General features: G+C 35.0%; 1 protein-coding gene across 1 annotated transcript; it reads left to right on the top strand.

Annotated features, from left to right (window-relative positions):
- Positions 1 to 924: 924 nt before the first annotated feature.
- Positions 925 to 3,708, top strand: LOC111212727. Its single transcript, XM_048751082.1, has one exon. It carries the CDS (start codon positions 1,198 to 1,200, stop codon positions 1,732 to 1,734), a length of 537 nt encoding a protein of 178 aa, XP_048607039.1. The 5' UTR covers positions 925 to 1,197; the 3' UTR covers positions 1,735 to 3,708.
- The last annotated feature ends 12,901 nt before the right edge of the window (positions 3,709 to 16,609 follow it).

Raw genomic sequence — 16,609 nt, 5'->3', positions numbered from 1 at the left:
CTTAATTTAAGGTCGTCCGGGATAAGCAAGGTTTGACCAGAAAATTGGGAAAAATTCTGGACGACTTTGCTTTCCCCGGACGACTTTAAATTAAGTCTTCTGGAGGGACGATTTTATATTAAGTCGTCTGGTTAAAGTTAAATTATGAAGTTTTATTTTTCAATTACAAAACTAACCTAGGACGACTTACACGTAAGTCGTCAAGTTTTCATAAAATATTGAAATTTTAACTTTCCCAGAGACGACTGAATTATAAGTCGTCCAGAAATAGTCAAAGATCTGACACGATTCGGTCAAATGCAAAACTAGCATGTTTCTCGTAGACGACTTATATATAAGTCATCTGGAGTGTTTTTTTTTAACAAACAAAGCTGGACGACTTAATTTAAGTCGTCCGTTTGACCAGAAGACTCATCAGTAAGTCTTCTACATACAGATGACTTACTAGTAAGTCTTCTACGCGAACATATCTTGAAAAAAAATTCAAATTCGTACCTTAAACTAGGTGAGATGACTTCGTTTGCACACAGGGTCTTCTCCAACCACCCAGAACCTCCAACGAAAGCAACCGTAAGTTAAAACGAAAGAAATATGGCTCTGTGAACCATAGCCCATATTTTGAATCAAAAGCTTGAGTTTTTTGGATGAATATAGAGAGAAGGTGAAAGAAATGTTGTTTTTAGTTCATAACAATTGAAACAAAGAGAGTGTAAAGAGATTTACGTGCATTAAAGGGCATTAAAAGCTCCAAACAGTTCGTACAAGGTTGTTGTCACTATTCATTGCAGTGACAATATTGTAAATACTTAAAGAAGATGAGGTTAGACAGTAAAGAAGCCATTTTCGAAAAAAAAAAATGTTAATGGCATTTTCGTAGATGAAATGCAGGTGTGGGGTTAAAATCTCAAAAAAAAGGAGTCAAAAGAAAATGTTAGTTTTCTGTTTGACTCCAAGTTTTGAGTCACTTTTGCAAAAAGGCCATTAATATATTTCTTCTTTTGGGGAGAGGGCAAATTGCAAACAGCAAGCAAAAGATGCACACTTTTGTGTGTGTATATATACCCACACAATCATTTCAAGAACCAGCACCAACCAACACTAGAGAAATAAAAACTCATCAAACAAAAAAAAAATCTCAAATCTCAGATCAAACCACCACTAAGAATCAATATTTTGCAGAGTATCTATCAACCATCAATGGCGGATTCATGGAAGAAGAAAACCAACAGAACCGCAATAAAGCATAAAGCATGGAGTCTTGTGAGGATGGCTCTTCTATGGGCAAGAAAAGGTGGAGTTTTCAAAAGATGGCCTTTGCTCGAGCTACGTAACTTGTTATCAAAGCATCTCAAAGCCCTAGCTCATCATAACAACAGTGACCGTTATCTTTCCCGTTACAGAGAACGTGAGCTTTCCTTTGATGAAACACCGTTGTTTAACGCCAAGAAGAAGAAGATACGTCGTCCTACGTCTATGAGGTTCCTCCTTCCCTGCATTGCCTCTCCTATAGAATTTGATTATGAGTTTGGTATGGACGGTCAAGATTACTCCGATGAGGTGATATCGTACGGTTACGATGAGCCTAGTGTGGAAAAATGTGATCGTACGGATAAGGATGATGAGGAAGAAGAAGAAGAGAAAGGGGTTGATGTGAGAGCAGAGGAGTTCATTGCTAAGTTCTATGAGCAGATCAAGTTGCAGAGGCAAATCTCTTATATGAAATACAGAGAATAAGCATAATTATTTATGGATTTTTTTTTCCAATTTTGAAAGATAGTGCTTATTTTTATTTATATGATTGCAGCTCGTTTTTTTTTGTAGGTAATTGAAAGTCTGAGAATTTTCAAAGATGTTTCACTATTGATCTTTTTGATTTGCCTGAAGTTTTCTTCTTTTTTACATTACCTAAATTTCATTTTAGCATGTGATACACTATTAAAGTTTGATACATTGTCTAAAATAATATACTCTTCAGGACTAATTAAGTGGACAATAATTATGAAGCAGAGTATAAGTAGTACCGACTTATCGTCGCAGATTTCACCATTGCTGCATCTAGTTTTGTTTTCTCCGCCTATATTCAACTTTGTATAAGTACTATCGTCGCACATTTCACCATTGTTCCATCTATTTGTGTTCTCTCCGCCTATATTCAACTCATCTTGAGTATCATTCTGATGGAAAAGTTAACGGATAATGTTTCTTCAAGAGATTAAGATAGAAAGTGAACAACTATGTTCAAGATATCCTTCGTATTGCAGGAAAAAGCTTTGTATTTGTAGACTCTTCTAAGTCTTTCTGAAATTTATTTCTCTTTATTTATTTTGCTTTTTCCTGCTTGATTAAAAGTGACTAAACAGTCCCCTATTTATACTAGAAAAGGTAACTACAAGCTATTTCCAAAACTCTCTAGAAAAGGTAACTACAAGCTATTTCCAAAACTCTCTTGATCTTATCCGCAGCATCTTCTATACAATTCTTGATCCTCTACATATTTCTTCTTTTTGGGTTTCTAGGGTTAGAACTAGATTATTATTAATCTTGAGCTAATGTGTAACGCTCCGACCGCCCACGACTAATGGGCCATCCACACCCACTCTCTCGACCGTGGACTCCATCCCTTTCCAACGGTCGGTGCGTAACTTTTCCAAGTCTCAAAATCATTGTTTACTGGCCCTGCAATCAGCCACATTACCTTTCACCGTGCTTTGGTCTCACTCACATACTATCTCGAATCATTTTCCGATAGGTCACCCATCCTTTCACTACTTCAGCCCAAACGCACTTAACTCTGGAATTCTAAATGGATGTGTGACAGAAAATGTAAGTCAACTTTGGTGACATAGGTAGCCAAACCAATTCTTTAAAACCTTCCCATATATCACAACTCGGAATATTATATAATGCTTTCTTATTTAGCCCAGAATCGTGGCCATGCCGTTGCATAAAAGTAATAGCAAGAGGACTCCAACATCATCTCATTGTATTTACTCTTTTTGAACTATTCATAAATCCATTTTCCTTTTCTTGTAATCCATGGTCCAAACAACCTATACAACAAGCAGAGTGCATTTCTCACCTCTTTTCCTTTTTCTTTCACATTGCTCTTTCATTTCTACTAGGTGGTAACCCGCGCCTTGCGCGGAGTGATGGATTAAAAGAGATTATAACTTTAAAACTATATGGACTAATTTATTGGGGTATTTTAATTATATTTTATGGAAATACATCTAAAAGAGTAAGTAAAGACTTATATAAATTTATTATGAATTTAAGATGAAAAAAAAGCAAGAGCATTATTGTTTTCATAATATAAATTATGAATATAAAATAAAATGAAACATATGCAACAGAATAATAAAATATGAAAGAAACAAATTTATAAAGAAACAAATAAAAAATTGATAAAACCACAACTACTGTTAGAAGTGTCTTCAGAACTCGTGGTTTGCAATTCTATAGAAAGCCATAACAAAGTATCAACTTACCAAACTAAACACATATATTTACCAAATTCAGTAAACGAAATGTTATACCTCTTTCTGAAAACATCGATTTCTAGAACATCGTTACTTTCAAAAATAATTTTTGAAACCCATCATTGTTAATCACATTCTTTAATCGACCTTATCATGATAAAAAAAAACAATGTAAGCATAATCAAAGACGAAATTCATGAATTTTTTTTTGTATGTAGAAAAATAGTAGGTTTTGATGTGGATGAATTTCAGTCTAATGTTATATACAGGGATCACTTATAGGGTTTCGCTTATGAAAGATTAGAGAGAAAAATGTATTATTTCGCCTAAATCAAATCGAATTAATCCCTAACTTTTTGCTGCCAATTTTAAAATTATGGAAAGTAATATAATTAAGAAATCAACGTATAGGAAACAAAATTAACTTTGTAAATTAACTTGATCGAATATAACCAGATTGACATGTTGTGATGGGTTGAGTCCTTAATTTCAGAATCTTGGTGCTTAATCTAAGGAATTGAATATAATTTGTATAGGACTTTAAATTAATAAATAATTGTAGCACAAATTGTTCTAATTTCCATACGAATACTTGTCTGAGTCAAAACTTTCCTATAATAATTTTTCGAATGCTAATTTTTGAATATATAATGGAAAGTAAATAAATTTAATAATATTTGCCCAATATATATGGCATTCAATGTCCATCTTCCGTGTTCTAGTGTGAATCAAGAAATAATTTTTCGAATGCCCAATATATATGGCAATTAATTTATACATTCAATGATTTGAAATATTGGGCAAATATTATTAAATTGCATTGAAAAATTGCCATATATATAGTCACTAAATTTGTTTGGGTACCACCTAGTACATACAAGATTAAAAAGGATTAGATTATGCATTATATTATATATAATATTTAAAATATATGCTTACATAGTACATATACCATTAAAAAAGAAGTTAGATTATGCATTATATTTATGTAGTAAACTATAGTTTATTAGAAATATAGCAACTTTCTATAACGTTGATCAATATATGGTCCTATTTTTTTTCAAACAACTAAATGTGTTATCACTCCATATAAAACTCATACACCAATATTATATTTTGTAGAATGAAAATCATCCAATAAGAAATATATGAAATAAAAACTTGTTTACAATGCGATAATGATTACAATACAGTTGACTACTATTGTTAGGTTGCAAAAAAAAATACAGCCAAGAAAGAATGAGAAGATATAAGCATGAAAGCAATAAATACATTTTTAAAACTCGCACGAAAATAAGAGATATATGTATAATCCATCAAAACTAATTATATTATGCATAAACATGAAACTTAAATGTCCAATGACACTATATGTAATTAGTCTAGGCAAGCAAGGGTTATTCACTAAATGCTATGAGAAGAGCTCTCATGATGACACATAAGTAATGGCAATCTTGATAATAACACATGAGGCAAAGGTTTATTATTTACAATGCTCCTCAAATAATAGTAAAGGGATTGGACATGTGCTTCTCTGGTGCTTGGCGATGTATTGTTAAGGTAATATAATTAATAAAATTGTATTATTAATTTAATTTTATAATTGGCACAAAATTAATGTTGATTAACTAAGAATGCACACTATTATTATTATGGTAATATAATTAATGATGTGATGTATTGTTAAGGTAAAATAATTAATAAAATTGTTAAACTGAGTGAAATATGAAAAAAAAATTAATGTAATTATATTAATAAAATTACTAAAAAACACTATATTTTTCTTATACTGTTATCAATTTTTCTAAATAATTATCATTTATACTCTATCCTTGTTTCTAAACAGTACCAAAAGATACTTCAGTTTTAATAATATAGATATTGGAAATTATTTAGCGTTAAAGAAAAAAAACCATCAGAGTATATTTTATAGATAATCTATATACTATTATTTGAGAAGTGAATTTCATCATTTGTCATCTACTCCATAATTTTAGGTTTATTCAATAGTTTTTCTATAGTTTATAGTTAAAAATTAAGATAATTTTTTTATAATAAAATATTAATTAAACAAAAATATTTGTATAAAGCTATTTTCTGAAATAGTTTTAATATGTGAGTTAAAAATTTCGACTCAATAATAAGCATATATATTTTGATGAAGATTTTTGTCATATATAAATAATTTGATGTTTGATTAAACTTTTCAGGACATCTGAATTAATAAAATATAACTAATAAATATTTATAAGACGATTATGCCTGCATGTGTATATTTAGCGTTAAAGAAAAAAAAATATTAGAGTATATCTATCTATCTATTACAATAAAAGAGACTTGTCTCTCTCCACAGCCCTACAAATCATTATCTTAGCATGGAGCAAAACTGGACACGTGACAAGTGAATAATTTTTTAGTTTACCAACCAATTTCCTTTTTTTTCGGTTAATTTGCGAACTAGCCATATATCGTGTATAAATTAGGTAACTAGCATTAATTTTGACATAATGTAATGTTAGATACTTAACACACAATTCATCCGGTTCTGTCTCTTTCTTTAATAGGTTACCAGTTACTACAAAGTATGTGATGTTGTTAGTTATATGCACTACAAGAAAACAGGGGGATTCTGATGGCCGAAATCGTCGGAAATTCGTCGGAATCGGTCTATTCCGACGAATTTCCGACGAACCCGTCCGTCAGTATCGTTTTGTCGGAAAAAAAAAATTCGTCGGAATTTCTGACGAAATTCCGACGACTTTCTGACGAATACCGAGAAACGTCATTCTGACGATATTACGATGCGGCTACACGAGACCAGAGTTCATCGGAAAACTACAATTCCGACGAACGTAGTTCCTCGGTTTATTCCGACGAACTTTGGGCGTCGGAATTTACCGACGGACATCGGTCGTCGGAATATACCGACGAACCACGTTCGTCGGTATATTCCGACGGAAATGAGTTTGTCGGTAAATTCCGACGGATATATGTTCGTCGGTATATTCCGACGACCGTTGTCCGTCGGTATATACCTTTTTTTTTTACAAATTAATTTTGCATTTTTATATATTTTTTGATATTAATAAATTTAAAAAATTGGAAATTTAAAACTAATAATATTATAAAATTTAAATTCATAAAACCCGAAATAGGAAAAAAACATTCATAAAGTTTAAAATTCATACAAACCGAAATAGAAAAAAAAACATTCCGAAAGTTTTATAAAGCCGAAATAAACTAAGATGAACTCGAAGACATCAAACGATCTAGCTTCTGCATAATCTCGGTGTTGAACTTCTTCTGGGATGCCAACTCAGCAAGGATAGTGGCATTCTCCGAACGGATAGTGGCATTCTCCGAAAGGATAGTGGTGTTCTGCTCCTCCAATGCCCCAATCCGTTCATCTTTGTCATGTAGCTCCTCGAGAATCATGGGATCGGCATACGGAGCTTGCGAAGAAGATGCCGGATACGAAGAAGCACGACGGGCCAACCCAACTAAACGGCCTCCTTTCCTTTTAGGAACCGCCTACAAAAATATTTAAAGTAAGTAAATATGGACAAGTAAGTAATCGACATTATAAAAAAAATATATTAATAAAAAAAATTACCTTTTCAACCATCTCATTTATTTGCAATAGAGACAGGTTGGTTGAAGCTCCCGTGGAGTCGCCGTCATCAGAGAGAGGCTGAGATTGAGAAACTATCTCAGCTTCCACCAAATCAACTACACCTCTGATCACGGGGTCCTGAATTTGACCCGTCGTCTTGTTAGTGTGAGCCACCTTAATGAGTTGGAGACGATCAACGGGATTACCGTCATTTGCTTCGATCTAAAAAAACCGCCATTATTAGCCAAAAAATATATAAAATATTTATTTAAAAAATATAAAGATAAATAATAATAAAAAACTTACAAGTTCATCCTCCTTAGTAGACATGGAGCAAGCGCCGAGGTTGTGCACATACATACCTTTCCCGCCACGATCGCTCTTCCGGTTCCTGGAGTTCCTAGAAGACGTCTCTGCAGTGTCTTCCCTCTCCCAATGAGCTATCAACTGCTCCCACACCCCCCGTTGATGAACCGTGGCTTCTTGTTCTTCTGCCAAACTGTCTTCCACGCGTTTATCTGCTTTGTGTAAGAGTCCATGGCCTTTTCGTTGAATTTCTTACGGACTGTTTCCGTAAGATCGGAGTGCCAGTTGAACTCTTGCTACAAAACAAACACAATTTAATAAGTAAATATATGTAAAAAAATGTAAAAACTTAAAAAAAAATGAAGGGTTACTATACCGCAAACTGACGAAACCACAACTCTCGTTCGTCGGAAGGGATCACACTCCACTTTGGATATCCAAAACGGAGCATGGAGTACATCATCTGGTTGATGCTCCGGCTAATGCCATTTTTCGACTTGGTGAACCTTTAAAAAAAATACAAGTTAGCAAGTTAATTAAAGCAAAAAATATAACGGTACAAATAAAAAAAAATACTAACCAAGTGCTATGGCCTCGTCGTGGGTTGAGTTGGAGAAACGGGAGATGCTCTCGACCTGGTTGTTGAACCAATAGATGAACCGGCATGACCCCCGGATCCTGTTGAGCAGCAGCGTGAGGGGCAGCGTGAGGGGCAGAGGGAGCTGGAGCGGGAATATATGCGGGAACCGAGTCATGAGACGATACCGATGCACGGGAACCGCTCACCGAACTACGTCGAAGACGGGCTGCGGGGCGGGCTTCATCCTCGGCCCTAAAAAAAAAATTAACCCATCAAACATATTTTCATTTATATATTTACAAAAGGTTTTATAAACGTTTTAAAAAAAACTATTAAACCTTTTATATATATATATATATGTATACAAAATTATAAAAAATTTATAAATATAGAAAAATGTTGTTAAAAATTTATAAATGAAGAAAAATGTTGTTAAATATTTATATTTTAAAAAAAATGTTGTTAAATATTTATTAGTGGAAACTTAAAAAAAATATAAAAATTTTAAAATTTTAAATTTTTTACTATACATGATATATATATATATATATATATGTATACAAAATTATAAAAAATTTATAAATAAGAAAAATGTTGTTAAAATTTATAAATGTGAAAAATTTTATTTTTTATTAAAAAAATATAAATGTTTTAAAAATTTATTAAAAAATTTTATATAAATGTTTTTTTTTAAAATGTTTTTTTTTGTTGTTTAACTTTTTGTTTTTAAAAATCAAAAAATTTTATAAATAAAAAATGTTTTTAAAATGAAAAAACGTTTTTAAAAAAAACGTTTTTAAAAATCAAAAAACGTTTTTAAAAATAAAAAACGTTTTTCAAAAAACGTTTTTAAAAATCAAAAAATGTTCCAAAAAAAACTAAAACAACAATCCTAACTTATATATCCTAAACTATCCATTCAATCCTAAAATGTTCAATCAAACAACCTAAAATCCGAGATCAACTTCCAAAACCCTAAACAATTGAAAAAAAAAGGGTTTGGGATGATTCTTACATGATTTGGGGTTTGGGGAAGAGATAGGAGGGTGAGGAGAGGATTCGCCGGTGAAGAGAGGTGGAGAAAGGCCGGAATCGCCGGAGAGGAGGAGAAATCGCCGGAGTGCTTGTGAGAGAGATAGGCCGCGGAGATAACGAAGAAGAAAGGAGGAGGGTTTTTATTTCCGAGGATTCCGACGGACACGGGTTCGTCGGTATTCCGTCGGTATAATTAAAATATACCAAATGCCGATTCGCGAAAATTTTCAAGCGGTTTGGTTCTCCCGGGCTAATTGAAATTCCGACGGAACGTGTCCGTCAGTATTTTCCGACGGACACATTCCGTCAGTATTTTCCGACGGACACATTCCGTCGGTATATTCCGACGGAATTCCGACGACTTAGTGTTTAGGGTGTTCTTTTCAAGTTTCTAAATGCAAAATCCAAACCTTTGATAATATATATAGTATTTGCATAAAGATTTAACAATAAAAATGTTTTATAACACGATTTTACACAACAATATTTTTTGTAGTGTAAGCTTATATAAATATGATTGTATAAGTACATAATGTTAAGATGAGATGTTATGAAAACAATGATATGCATACATAAATATTTTAATGAGTTGTTATATTTGAACCGTTGCGATCTAATACTATACTAAACACTTATTATGTGTTATTTTCATAGTTTTGGCATCTAAATTTATAGATTTTTATGATTGAAACTTTATAGAAAAACATGTCGTCGGTATTTCGTCGGAAAATACCGACGACATTCCGACGAACTCGACAAGTTCGTCGGAATGTCGTCGGTATTTTTCGACAAAATACCGACGACTTTCCAATTTTCAATGAAACCCGTTGTCGTCGCTATGTCGTCGGTATATTGCGAGGGATTTCCGACGGACCATTAAAAAAAAAAAAAAAAAAAAAAACTAATCAGAATCTTCTGAATCTTCATCAAACTCCCCAACCTCGGCTTCCGGCTCTGAATGTACGACAGCATCATGTCCAAACACAGTCAAATTCTCAACGAGTTGAACATTTTCCAAATCTTCAACTGCCTGGGCGTTGCTGGTAGACTCTGGTTGCAATGGTTCATCATCATCAGAAGTTCCATCCACTCGTCCTCTTGGGTTGATTTGCGTTACAGTAACCCATGGATCGTCTCTGTACGTCACCCGAGGGTAACTGATGTAGCACACCTATACATATCAATTATACAAAGTATTAGTTCAATATATAACATTAATTAATTATATTGGTAAAAAATTATGAATATATTGACATACCTGATCAGCTTGCGAACCAAGAATGAAGGGATCATAATATTGAAGTTTCCGCCGCGAATGAACTGATGTAACACCAAACGCATCAATCTTCACTCCTCTATCTGGGGTGGTGTCATACCAATCACAATAGAATACTACACAACGCAATCCAACCATTCCAGGAAATTGGATTTCCAATATTTCTTTTATGTTGCCGTAGTAGACATCGTCACCAGAAGAAGATGAAACACCAGCATCATATGTTGTCTTAGAATGACCTTTCCTTGTGAATGCATATCCTCGCGTACAAAATTTAGGATATGATTTGACCACATAGTTTGGTCCCTGCACAAATTCGCGTATCCAATCATCGAACACAAGACCTCTGGCCAAACCATCATTCACCTATAAAAAAAACATATATGCAAAATTAATTAGTTTATATATATTAAATTTAAACTAATCATTTGCATAGGGTAATAGGATATATGACTCACATAACTACGAAGCCACGCAGCAAATCCGTTATCTCTAAGTTGTCGAAGCTCATCTTCTGTTGCATGCCTGTGAGTCATACGCAACTCCGCCATATATACACTATATACAAAAATATTATCAATATGAAATAATTTATTGAATATTAATCTAACAATAAATGAATAAATATTTTTACCTCTCATATTGTAGAACATCTTCACAGTTGGTGAGCAAATATGTTTGCAAATGAGCGTTCTCAGTGTCCGTAAGTCTCCGCTTCGTGAATTTTCCACTAAGTCGTCCTATTTCCTTGAACATGCTTGGGACAGTAACATGATATGTTGCTCTCTCCCCTCTATCATCATGCCGAGCAGGTCTTCGGTGTTTTGTTTGCACTTCTGGTGGAAAATAATTTTCAGCAAAGATTGCAGTTTCTTCATTGATCACCTGTGCCACTATAGATCCTTCCACCCTGCTTTGATTTTTGACCATCTTCTTCAGATGATGCATATAACGCTCAAAAATATACATCCATCTGTACTGCACAGGACCACCAAGTTCCAATTCTCTTGCGAGATGAATAGCAAGATGTTCCATTACATCAAAGAATGATGGAGGAAATATCTTCTCAAGGTTGCACATGCTGACTGGTGCGTTTGTCTTCAAATTATTAATACCCTCTTCAGTCAATACTCTGCTGCATAAGTCACGGAAAAAAACACTAATCCCTGCAATTGCTTCATGAACATTACGTGGCAATAATGCTGAAAAGGCAAACGGAAGGAGGCGCTGCATAATTACATGACAATCATGACTCTTCAAGCCAGTAAACTTTCCTTCGCTTCTATCAACGCAGTTCCCCAAATTTGATGCATATCCGTCAGGAAATTTCACTTTCTCTGTAATCCAATCAAAGAACTCTTCTTTTCTAGCACCATCTAGCCGATAAATGGGAAAAGGGGCCGTACCGTTCTCATCAACGTGAAGTTCAGAACGATCACAAATATCGACTAAATCCAACCTTGACTTCAAATTATCCTTCGTTTTACCTTGGATGTTAAGGACTGTGTTCATCAGATTATCGAAGAAGTTCTTCTCAATATGCATGACATCTAAATTATGCCGCAATAGATGACTCTCCCAATATGGTAGATCCCAGAAAATACTCTTTTTGTGCCAGTTATGTAGCTCTCCAACCGCATTGACTCGAATGTTTTCATGTCCACCTACATCTGGCGTCCTTTCTGCATCAAAATACCTAAACTGCTTCAACAAATCTTTCCCACTAACTTCCTCAGGTGGACCATCAAACACCTGCTTGTTCTTCGTAAACGAAGTCTTACTCCTGCGGTATGGATGATCAGGTGGTAGAAATCGTCTGTGACAGTCAAACCAACACGTTTTCCTTCCGTTCTTTAGTTGGAAAGCATCTGTGTCATCTTGACAATATGGACATGATAGCTTCCCATGTGTTGTCCATCCAGATAACATACCATATGCTGGAAAGTCACTTATTGTCCACATAAGTACTGCCCGCATCTGAAAGTTTTCTTTGCGCGAAACATCGTATGTCTCAAAACCATGCGCCCATAGTTGTTGCAACTCATATATTAGTGGTTGAAGAAACACATCTAGTGATCTTTTAGGATGATCTGGCCCGGGGACTAGAATTGAGAGAAACAAAAACTCTCGTCGCATGCACAAGCTCGGCCGTAAGTTGTACGGTGTCACAATAACTGGCCATAGAGAATACTGCCTTCCATGCTTTCCAAATGGGCTGAAACCATCAGTAGATAATCCAAGATAAACATTTCTTCTCTCTTCCGCAAATTCTGGATATGTTGACTGGAAATGTTTCCAAGCCTTTGCATCTGAAGGATGTCTAATCTCACCATTTGTGGAATGCTCTGCATGCCATCTCATTGCTTTTGCTGTGCGCTCACACTGATACAACCTCTTCAATCTTTCCGTCAAAGGCAAATACCACATTCTTTTGAATGGGATCGGAACTCTTCCCCTCGTCTCCTGATAACGAGGTTTCCCACAAAATTTGCATACATTCCGTGTCTCATCCGCTCTCCAGTAGATCATGCAGTTGTCAATACATACATCTATCACTTCATACGGTAGTTGAAGACCTGCAACAAGTTTCTGAACCTCGTAGTATGAACCCGGTGCAAGGTTATCCTCAGGTAGAATACCTTTGACAAAATCAGTAATCGCATCCATACATTCTTCAGCCAAATTATAGTCTGTCTTAATACCCATTAATCTAGTTGCAGATGATAAGACTGAATGACCATCTCTACAATTTTGATACAAAGGTTGTTTTCCTGCATCCAACATGTCAAAAAATCTCCTAGACTCGGGGTTTGGTTCTTCCCCTCTATAATGATCATGTACCATCTGCTCAGTACCTACACCATAATCTATATCCGTTCTAGATTCTTCTAACCTAATATCAGGCTGAGGTTCACTAACAGGCTGAGGTTCGCTAGTACTACCATATTCATAACCAGTTTCCCCATGAAGGTACCAAACTTTATAATTACGTGAAAACCCTTTCATATACAAATGAGTCCAAACATCAAATTCTTTTATAACCTTATTATTATTGCAAGAAGAGCAGGGACATCTTAACATACCACTTTTTGCATCCGGTTGCTGTTGAACAAGCCTCATGAATTCTCCAATCCCTTGAACGTATTCTTCCGTAAGCAAATTGGTGTTCGGATCCAAATGAGGTTTATCCATCCACGAACGATAATAAACTTCTGAAGACATGATTTTCACGGAATTGTTATGACTAAAGAGAATGAAGAGAGAATGAAGTGTGAATGAGTTGAATGAGGAGGGGTTGTACTTATAGGAAATTGCTTACGGACCTCCGACGACTTTCCGACGAAATTCCGACGGATGTAAAGCAGTCCGTCGGAATTCCGTCGGAGTTGTCCAATCCCAAACGGCTATACAACGGTCATATCTATTTGTCGGCAACGGTCACATGGTTCGTCGGAATTCCGTCGGAAAATACCGACGGAATTCCGACGTCTTTGCTGTTAATCGGAATGTCGTCGGAAATTCGTCGGAATATACCGACGAACTTCCGACGACTACAACGGTTACATTTTTTATCAGAATGTCGTCGAAAAGTCGTCGGAATATTCCGACGACCCATATTTCGTCGGAATTCCGTCGGAAATGGCCGACGGAATTCCGACGACTTAATTTTTTTGGATTTCGTCGGAAAGTTGTCAGTATTCCGTCACAAATGTCCGACGACCTTGGTGTCCGTCGGAACCTCCGTCGGAATTCGGTGTGTTTTCTTGTAGTGATGGCGTTATGAGAATCACATGTTACAAAATGAGTGGTGTATACTTACTATTCTATATACCCAAAATAATATAGAATACACATGTATAATAGAAAAAGGTAAAACATGATGAAGGAAATTGTTTAAATTTTGTAATGTTTATATGCTGACACTGAATTACTTACTGTTTTGCCAGAGTGAACCCAAACTATCTATACTAAACCCAAAAGCATTGATCACTAAATCCAAAACAGAAATATAAACCCCAATCCAAATAGCAAAACATGGAAATAGTACAATATTTTGTTCCATTCCACATGGTTCACATAGAATAGATAAACTGTTGAAGTAGGTGAAAGTATATGACTGGGAACGAGGTCACCAGGTGTGAGAGAGTCCAATGTTTATATCCTGACAGTGAATTACCTACTGCTTTGCCAGAGTGAACCCAAACCATCCATACTAAACCCAAAACCATTGATCACGAAACCCAAAACAGAAATATAAACTTCAATCCAAATAGTAAAACATGGAAATAATACAATATTTTGTTCTATTCCACATGGTTCACATAGAATAGATAAACTGTTGAAGTAAATAAAAGTATGTGATTGGGAACGAAGTCACCAGGTGTGAGAGAGTACGACTCAATCAATTGAACAAATGGCAAAGACTTGCTAACAGATTTGGCATATGAAAAATTCCAAGAAGCCACAATGTTTATATGCTAACAGTGAATTACCTACTATTTTGCCAGAGTGAACTCAAACCATCCATACTAAACCCAAAACCATTGATCACTAAACCCAAAACAGAAATATAAACCTTAATCCTAATAGCAAAACATGGAAATAGTATAAAATTTTGTTCCATTCCACATAGTTCACATAGAATAGATAAACTATTGAAGTAGGTGAAAATATGTGATTGGGAACAAGGTCACCAGGTGTGAGAGAGTACGACTTAATCGATGGAATAAATTGGCAAAGACTTGCTAACAGATTTGGCATATGAAAAAAATTCAAAAAGCCACGTAATAATGTATAATTACTAAAGATAGTTTTAATCTGTTAAGGGAAACAAGTGGTGTCAAAGTAAAACCTGTAGCAGTTCATGTTCCATGCAACATGGGGCACATAGAAATCTGGAAAAGTAGTTTACCAGTGTGCACGAATTAATGAGAGATGATTTCACATGATGGGAGAGTAGATGACGTAGACGATGGAATAAATGGTCAAGAGTGTTTCACACGTAACTTGACAGTAAATAATTAAGATTTTTTACTTTTTTTTCTCAACAGGTTGCACCGGTTAGATTCAGGGGCAAAAATGCCTTATTACGTAAAATGAAATGTGTATATAGAAAAACTAGGGTATTTGACTATGTACCTAACTATGTTTTTTTTCTTGGTCATTCAAACCAATTTCCCTTTCTTTTTTTTTTTACTTTTGTAGTGTTTGGTTTCTTATTTTGTCTTTTGTTATTATAGTTTGCTGGAGTTTGGGCTTTTACAGGACATTTTTGTTCAGACCAATCACTTGTAGGGTTTCATCATCTTCTTAACTTTAACATTCATAGCTCAGCATCCTTGTGAAGCCGTCGATCAACTCACTGTAATGTATCTCATTTGCATTAAAACATACTTTAATCTGAGTTTTAACGTGATTACCCCCACCTCCCACTCTCAAACATTCAATCGGACTCATCGTCTCCCAGTTAAACTGACGGAGGCTCCGACTATAAATCTCCTAGCGATAACAGCACAACTTCACCAAATCGAGAAGACAATTCTCTGCTAATTACCCACTCCGAGAATGGCTAATTCCTTCAACATTCTTGCGGATTTGAAAACAGGGACCAGTCTCCAACGTCTTCCGATCCGTTCACCCTCTCGACCACTCTCTAACTTTTGTTATCATCTCCTTGCTACTTTCGATTTCAAAATTTTAGTGTTTTTTTCTTTGTTTTTTTATGTGGGATAGTGTTGGAGATCAAATGATTGATCTTTTGATTTTAACATGTTTGATTATAATTTTATGTGCATGAAGATGACAGGCTTAGAGTATGTGATCAGTGATGCTACTGCGATTGTCCCCACAAGTTTATATTGATGCTAACGTATAATATCTTGGACGGTACTATATACCAGGCTCCACAGCTTTGTAGTGTCTTTGCAGCTAAAGTTGTATGTTTCTTCATCCTTTCTATTTACGTTCATGTGTTTCTTAGAAGGCAGAGACTAAGCATAGGCTTTTTTATTATTATTTTTAGTTCCTGCTAAAGTGTTTTTTTTTCTTCTCTTTCTCCTTTAAGGTCGGGCTGTACTTATAATATTTAGAAGGCTTTCTATGCAGCTGCATTAAAGTTGGAGACCATTAGGCAGGGTAAGATTTTGTTTTCTTCAATAAGTTGGTTCTGTCTCAGTTTCATGTGATGTAAATCTTTTTGCTACTAAGAGTTAGTTTCAGAATTTGCTGCGAGCTTGACTACTAGCTATGTCCATAAGAATGGACTGAGAAGTATATGTATTTTTGTATGAACTGCATGTAGATGCAAATGTACAAATACT

The sequence above is a fragment of the Brassica napus genome, chromosome C3, assembly GCF_020379485.1.
Source record: "Brassica napus cultivar Da-Ae chromosome C3, Da-Ae, whole genome shotgun sequence".
In the NCBI taxonomy this organism is placed as follows: Eukaryota; Viridiplantae; Streptophyta; class Magnoliopsida; order Brassicales; family Brassicaceae; genus Brassica; species Brassica napus.
The sequence above is the reverse complement of the archived record's forward strand: the minus strand, read 5'-3'. Positions and strand labels throughout refer to the sequence as shown.

Coding starts and splice junctions, on each gene's coding strand:
- LOC111212727 (XM_048751082.1), top strand. CDS start 1,198: ATGGCGGATTCATGGAAGAAGAAAACCAACAGAACCGCAATAAAGCAT.